This window comes from Sander vitreus, chromosome 14 (assembly GCF_031162955.1).
Source record: "Sander vitreus isolate 19-12246 chromosome 14, sanVit1, whole genome shotgun sequence".
Taxonomy (NCBI): domain Eukaryota; kingdom Metazoa; phylum Chordata; class Actinopteri; order Perciformes; family Percidae; genus Sander; species Sander vitreus.
In genome coordinates, this window is record NC_135868.1 from 25,726,393 (window position 1) to 25,734,337 (window position 7,945).

General features: G+C 40.6%; 1 protein-coding gene across 2 annotated transcripts in view; it reads left to right on the forward strand.

Annotated features, from left to right (window-relative positions):
* The window catches only part of pkib (protein kinase (cAMP-dependent, catalytic) inhibitor beta), a 29,970-nt gene extending 22,648 nt beyond the window's left edge, over window positions 1–7,322 (forward strand). The window contains exons 2-4 of one of the 2 annotated variants that reach the window (XM_078268112.1): window positions 2,451–2,518; window positions 4,224–4,377; window positions 5,427–7,322. In XM_078268112.1, coding sequence (XP_078124238.1) covers window positions 4,236–4,377; window positions 5,427–5,509 — 225 coding nt within the window. In that variant the 5' untranslated portion in view covers window positions 2,451–2,518; window positions 4,224–4,235 and the 3' untranslated portion in view covers window positions 5,510–7,322. The remainder of the gene's footprint in view (window positions 1–2,450; window positions 2,519–4,223; window positions 4,378–5,426) is intronic. The other variant, XM_078268111.1, reaches the window with a different exon arrangement.
* Window positions 7,323–7,945: the final 623 nt, after the last annotated feature.

A 7,945-nucleotide genomic window follows, 5' to 3' on the forward strand; every position in this document is an offset into this window, starting at 1 on the left:
GAGTTCTCTAGTGTTGCTTTAAGGTAATGATGAAGAAATAAAGTTTGTGAGTGAAGTGAGGCAGCAGAGGTACTGCTATTGAACGGAACAATGTAAATTCTACAACGTCGTTTAGGATTACTATTATTATATTACTATAATTCATTTGAACAAATTACTTGCAAATTCCTATTTGTTCAAACTTGATCTTTTTGAATATGTGACATCCATATGGTGCATATTTTATAAGCTGATTCAAGTATTTTTTTCACTCAGTATTTGAAATTTAACAAATTTGATGCCAACTAAATAATATATTATTATAATATTAAAGGCTTCAGCAGTTCTCCCCTGTAACTGAATATTTATATATATATATATATATATGGTTTCTGATCAAAAGATTGTGGGGGGTGGGAGGTAGAAGTTCGATCAGAATATCATGTCCATTTATCCATCTAAACAATCATTTATATCAATGCACAAAAAGCAACAAAAATATGATTTCACAATTGTATTACTGAGCTCTTCCAGACATTTAAATGAAAAACAATAGATATAGATTGAAATAGACCTGTTATTCACTAAAAAAGTGCCACATTTGTCACGTGCAAGAGCCTTTTGATAAGCTTTTAATCATTGGAGGCCATGGGACTTTCAGGGTGCGTTGGGAGGACTCGTGACCTCAGTATTTAAATCCTGGCTGTGGTCCTGATTGGACTATTGTGAGGCTGTTCGACAGAGCACGGCATTAAATTTGCAAAAGCATCTGACATCAATAAATCACTACTGCACTTATTATTAGAATCTTACTGTATGTTTGCCCTGTACAGTAAAGCTAAGGATGCTGTGGGGGAAAGGTGGACATAAGCTTTCTGCTGTGGTTATAGATGTTAAAACACTAACATTTCTGCTGTTAAATAAAGCCTGTCAACGTTTCATTTACGGTAATCATAAAGGCTGTCATTCATGTGTGGTAATCATAGGTAGCTCAGTTAATTTGATGATTATACGTTGAGGTTCAAAAATGCTACATGTGTCAACCAAAGGCTACAATTTCAGTTTGTTTACATTGCCTTGCCCATTCCGCCCTCTATGTGCAGAGTCACAGGCTTTGTTATCAACATGTGATTATGTGATGTAAGTGTTGGAGGAAATCTGTTTATACTCGTGGAAATATTTGACAAAATAGGCCACAATTCACTGCTGTGGCTTATATGAGCTCGATGGCTATGCTACAATAGCACTTGAGGCTAACAGATGGCCAACCTGTAGCCTTTTTTTCCTGGAGATCTAGATTGCGTGTGTATTTGTGTGTGCATGCGCGTGCGTGTGTGAGAGACAGAGTTTATAGCTGCAAGTATGCATTAATTCACATGTCATTCCTTTGTTTGAAGAGAGGGATGGGAAATGGGATTTTGCTCTACAACAAAAATAGTGAGAGAATGGATTTGAGTCTTATGTTTACCTGCCAGTGGTGCTTTTTCTGTATTGTTGCCATAGCAACAGCAGCTCGCTGTATTTGTGTGTGTGCTGTGCTTGTGTGTGTGTGTGTGCTGTGCTTGTGTGTGTGTGTGTGTGTGTGTGTGTGTGTGTGTGTGACAAGGGATGTAATTCTGCTTGTCACCAGTGTAGCCTAGAGCTGACTCCCCAGCTGCTGGTTGCCATGAGACCAGACAGACACATCCTCCGCTTCAATGATAAATCTTTTCTCTTGACGCTCAAATCACTGAACAAATTAGGTACCCTACATTTTGTTTTTTCTGAGATATGTCAAAATACATGGCCACTGCTTTGCTCTGTATTACTAAAAATGTAACGTCATTAACATGCCATTCAAATGACCAGGGTAAATACAGGCTTGGGGAAAAGTAATAGGCCGACTGCATCATTTAAAATGCACTAGGACATAGTTACTGTGCTCTACAGTGGCATACAGTGGTATGCACGCTAACAAGACAAAAGCACACAGACTAACTTGATGGTTATAGAAATAAGACCCTGAACCTCATGTAATAGGTCAATCTGTTATAAATCAGGCTAAAATGCACATCTTAATTGTGAATCATTGCAACAATTCTGCTCTATTTGCTATTAGCTATCCAACTATCCAATAGACTAGTAAGCTAGCTCTAGCTACAGTAATTACTCTTTTTTTTTTTGGCAAACAATCCAGTAATATTGTAATTAGTCAGCTACTGTTGATTTAGCTAATATCATGATGACTATGAGTATTCACAGTGTAAACTGTGAATACTATTAAATTAACTTGATGTTACCATCACATGTTAGTTACTTTACTACACACGGGGTTTTCACATGCATGCTAACAGGGCAAAAGCACTAAAACTGTGTAGATGGCCAGGAGCTAAAGACTCTGAACCTCATGTCATTTGTGCCAATGTGTGATACTTCAAATGCACCTCCTTAATATTCAATATTACTCCAATTTCTTCTGCTATTAATCTAAGGTGACCAGATTTCTGAGACAAAATCCGGGGACATTTTCAGCTCAGAAGCGTAAATACCTCCAAAAAAGGTAATGTTTTTATCTTTGTAAAACTTAAAACGGGGACACTGCCCCAGGGGCGTCACTAGACCTAGAGCTGCACTGGGGCACAAGCCCCCCTGGGGGGGGGGTGTCCATGGGCATGCTCCCCTGTAAGAAAATTGTGTCTATTTTAATGTTTAAATGCATCAATCTGATGCACTTTGAAAAGAATTTCAGAGGTTAGACTTGATTATTCTCATCTATGGATGGAAACTATTTGTGCTGTAGCCTGAACTATTTTGCACTTAAGAATTTTAACCATGCACACACAGGTGGAATAGTTTTTTTCTTCATATTTTTGCATTAATGTCACTAGGAAGCATACCAGTAGAAATATATATTCATATTTGTAAGTGGGATATATATAAGTAAGTGGGATTGTCTGGAATCTGGCAATATAATAACCATTATGGTGGGATACACTGGCTAAGCAATTAACAAAAATGTCTGTGCTGACATAAATAGTTGACATGAGAATACATTATAATTTTGACCCTTTGGCTGAGTCAGAGGGAGAGTAGGTGTGCGGTTGTGAAGAAGTTGGTAATTTCATGGCGCAGGTTAACACTTTTGCATCCACTATATCCGTGTCACATTCCCATTAGGGGCTGAGCCCCCCTAAAGGTCTGATCCTAGAATCGCCCCTGCTGCTACTTCATACTTGTACTCCACTACACCTCAGAGGGAAATGTTGTAATGTTTACTGCACTACATTTATCTGACAGCTTTTGCTTTATTGCTTCACGCTGGGCTTGTTTCTGCAACAGCTCATTGAGTATCGGATACAGTTAAAACTATTGAGGAAATATTTTCCTTTGACATTGGTCCAGTATTAAACGAGATCGCTGCAGTCGGCAACGGCGAAACAAGCTACAATTGTCCAGCTTGTATTTACGTTCATAAAAGTGCTCGTTTTGCCGCTGACAGTTTTAGATTTACATTCTAAGTGTCTGACAACATTATGGAAAGGATTTCTAAGGAGGTCGACCTTTCTGTTAAAGAGTAAGATCCTTTTTTGAAAATAAAAAGTCTGCGAAATTGCGTTCGCTAAACCCACCAGACTCCATGTAAATAAACAGTCATTTTAGCATCGTAACATATGGGCATTGTAGAACATCTCTGAGCTCTGAGGCTTGTTCTGGCTGTCTTGAGCCTGTGCGTGTAGGGTGCACGACTATTTCATTCCAATTTCGAGTCTGTCAGTCACAGTGAAAACCGGGGACGTCTGGTCACCCTATATTAACCATGTCCAGCAATCTACGTAAGTTAGCAAGAGTTAGCTAACTAATAAACAAGGCAATCAAAGCAGTAATACTGCAACTGGACAGCTAATATCCCGGATAACTATGAGAATTTACAGTGAAAAAAGTAGTGAAAGTATATTGAATTAACTTGATGTTACTTTACTACACATTTAGTTAGTTACTTTACTTTCCCATGCTTGCTAAAAGAGCAAAAGAACAAGAACGTTGCTGTTACATTGTTTCTGATAAGCTATCTAGCTGTCCGGCTAGCCAACTAACAAACCAAGCAAAAAAGCAGTACTGTAGCTGGACAGCTAATAATTCAATAAATTTCCATTGAAATATAGTAAATAAATGAGGTTTCCATCGCACCTACTGAATTTATTGTGGCATATTACTGTTTAAGGCCAGGCAAAAATGTAACATTGTACTCTCTCTTTCTCTCATAGAGGGGTCCTGAGATGACAGAAGTGGAGCCAGTGTTGGACTTTGCCTCCTCGGGGCGCTCGGGGAGGAGAAATGCCCTGCCTGACATCCTGGGCTCGCCGGCAGGCGTAAACCCTGGCGACCTGCCTCTTAAGCTGGCTGAGTTGTCCCTCAAAGGTAACTTATAAAACAAGTACATCCGACCAGGCAATCTGATTGGTCAATTAGACATTTAGAAAATGCTCAAATCCGCGCGATAGCACTCCACCATTTCAACATTCCAGAAATGAATCAAAAACCTTTTTTAATTAGAGAAATGGATCACAAAACACAGTAACACACAGAAGCTCTCCAACACATTCATATGAAGTGATTCATCGGACTAATTGAACGCTCTGGAGTTATCAGAGATGTTTGGATCACATCAGCTGTGCACACATGGCGCTACGTTAAAAATAGCCTACATGTGAAGTTCGCGGACATAGTAGCTAATGATCTATCCATGGCAAAATATTTCTATTCAACGAACATAATGACACTGCTAGCTACCTATGTAGTTGATCGCACTGATGCGACATTTGGTCCCCCGCATCTGGCTCTGGTCCATATATGGCTGCTAGATATGGCAGAGATTTGTGGCTGAAGACTTAGCGTTGATAATCAGCTCCAGTAAAAAGCATTCAGGCCACCTTTGGGCGACGATTGCCACTTGGGAATTGGCCAAGACTGGCCATTTCCAATCATCCTAAATCAGTCATTGTGACTCTGGCATTAGTGTGGCTACCAGGCGTGCCAAATTTTGGGCTGAGTATTTTTGACTGCACGGGGTAGCAAGGAAATTGCTAAATCACATATAATGACACAATGAATGGCTTTGCAAACTCTTTCTACCCTTACAAGCCTATATCTGTGCACTCTCACAAACATTTGAACGTACGTGTGTATGCAAGTAGCTAGTTACTATGTAAAGTAAGCATGCACGTTTCCCCATGATCCTGGAGTTCTGGACACCATGTCTTAAATTAGTCCCAGATTTATGAGAAACATGTTTTGAAGCGACTGGTGCTACTTCGGGTGATTTTGAAACTGGAGCCATAAAATGACAATGTAAGCACCTACTAATCATAAAGTCATTGGTATTGATCAACAGTGGCTTTTTGACATTCTAGTCCTTTTTTTATGACTGCAACATATTTCTTATTGTGTCTTTTTGGGTTTGTGTGCAGATGGCCCGGGAGGGGCCCAGTCACCCACGGCAGAGGGGCCTCCAGCGCCGCCGGAGAGCTCCGAGGGGAAAGAGGGATCGTAGGGACTTGTTTATTTACCTCCCCGGAGACCTGCCAAGATACCCTGAGAGACGGGACGAGGAGCGAGTTAGAGCGCGACCAGTGGGAGAAAGAGCGATTATCTGTGGAGAGCCAGTCTGTTTGTGAAGCAACTGAGCCACGGAGGGAGAGGGACCGAGCGACTCCCCAAGGACTGGAGCCAGGCACTCAGCACTATCTGAAAAGAGTTAGACGTCTATTAGTTATGAACCAGTGAGTGTGTGTGTGTGTGTGTATATGTGTATAGGTGAGTTATACACTCACCGCGGACACTACACTGAGAATCAGAAGGACCATGACAGATTGTATACTGTACACTACTATTTTTATATGATTTATTTAAAACTAAAGATAAACAGGAACTCATAAGTCAAACTGTAATATGTACCATTTGCTTCTCTTTTATAGTGATGTGTGTTACTTTACATTGACAACAGTAGGAGGGATTTTAAGGGACTAAAAGCCTGTAGTGGCTCGAAGCTTTTACATCCAGCTGGACGCAAAGTGGCACGTGACATAAGGAAACTGGGAAATCTTTGTGTTGTCTTCTGCTTTTACACTAACTGTGTATAATCTACTGTATGTTTTCAAATCTGAGGCTGTTGTACTCTATATCTTTATTGTAAATGTACAGTTTTTATCCCCTGTTGCAGACTGTTTTGATCCTAAACGATCCTTTTTTTTAGGTGTCCATTTGGACACGTTAGGTGAAAACGTAGAAGAACCGTCCATATCTTGAGACATTCCTTTAGTGTCCCACTGCCAGCAAAGTCAGAGGTTTCCCTTTTGGTTTTTGCTCAAGGCTGCTTTTAAAAGGCTCTTCACTTTCCAGAACCTCTGAAAATGTGCCTAGTGGCAGTTCACAACCCAAACCGTGTGTTGTGTTCTTTCTCTGTGAAGTACCGTTATCGACTATTTTTGGGCTACTGATATTTCCTCGGTTTTAATAGGAGGTATCATAACACATCTTTACGGCTTGAACTGTAAATGAAAAATGAAAACAACTTTTGTAACATTCTGCAGACCTGCATCTGCGGATCCTAGACTTTGTCAGGAAATAACGTTCAGTTTTGCGTAAACACTTCGGCAGGGCATCTCGGGCTCCTCGCACATGCTTCATATAGCGACAGCAGCATATGGCTGCTGACTGGGCACGGGAGCGAGCGTTGAGCAACACTACCGCCACAATGTGTTCCGAGTGCCGGAAATGGCAGCGCACTCGCCTTCTGCCTCTCCGCACGGAGAAAAGTCTGTTCACACTCATCAACACATACGCAGAGCTGTGAATGGGATGCAAGACGGACTGCGAGAAACGGCGACGCTTCACGTTGTCAGCTATCCACTCTACTCCACTGCTACTGTAAATATACTGTGTTGTAGTATAACCCATGTGTGTCATACATGCTGCCTGTATGATGACAGACTTTAATCACATACTGTACCCATAAAGAAATGGTGTTCTGTAATCGTCTCTATTTGAAGATGTTTTGCCGGTGGCTGTGTCTTTATGTGGATGTGTTTCACAAATGTAACAAAGGAAAGCCTGGTGTGCAGCTGCCCAGCCTCAGCCGTACTTTGACTAATACTGATGAGAAGTGTTAATGGTCTACACGAGCTGTATGGTCACCCCCTTTTTTTTCTTTTTTTTTTGGAGTGATGATTTAAAAAGGTGTATTTTGTAGTGTCCTGATCTCTAAGTGGTGCATACATTTTACTTGGCTGGATTGAATCCCCATGTGTTGATTCTATCTGGTGGTGAAACCTGCCATATTAAACCCACAAGCTTTACATATACAACTGTGTTGAATCGTTTGATTTCTATGCAAGGCCCTCACTCCTGGTGTTGGATCTTTACATTTTGGCATACATACGATATGTTTAATGTAATAAGGAAATATTTAAATGATTGTGATATAATGTCAGCTTTTTTTTTTTAGCCACAGCAGTTCTCTGTGGAGGACAAGGTCAGTTGGATCGGTACACCACTTTGGTCCAGACTGAAATAGCTCAACAGCTATTGGAATGGAAACGTGTACAGACATTAATATTCCCCAGAGGATAAAGCCTATTGACGTTGTTGCAAGATCTGGCAACACAGATATGCTAACGTCATCTAATGTTCGCGAACGCCATGACAAAACTAATTTTCGTAATGGTAAATATGTCGTTTAGCTGTGTATAGGTCTAATGTTAGCAAAAGAGAATATTAATAAGTTATGTAAATATAACTTTTTATCCATCCACACAACGCTCACTACACTTTCAAATGACACCACGCCCATTTAGGAGACAGGAAGTGTGTTCCGTTTCATACATAGACAGTTAAAGAAATGGACAAAGCCACGCCGTAGACATCCACGGAGACCAGTGAAGTCAGTTAGAAGTACTTTTATCCAGACTATCCAGTAAATTAACTGTCA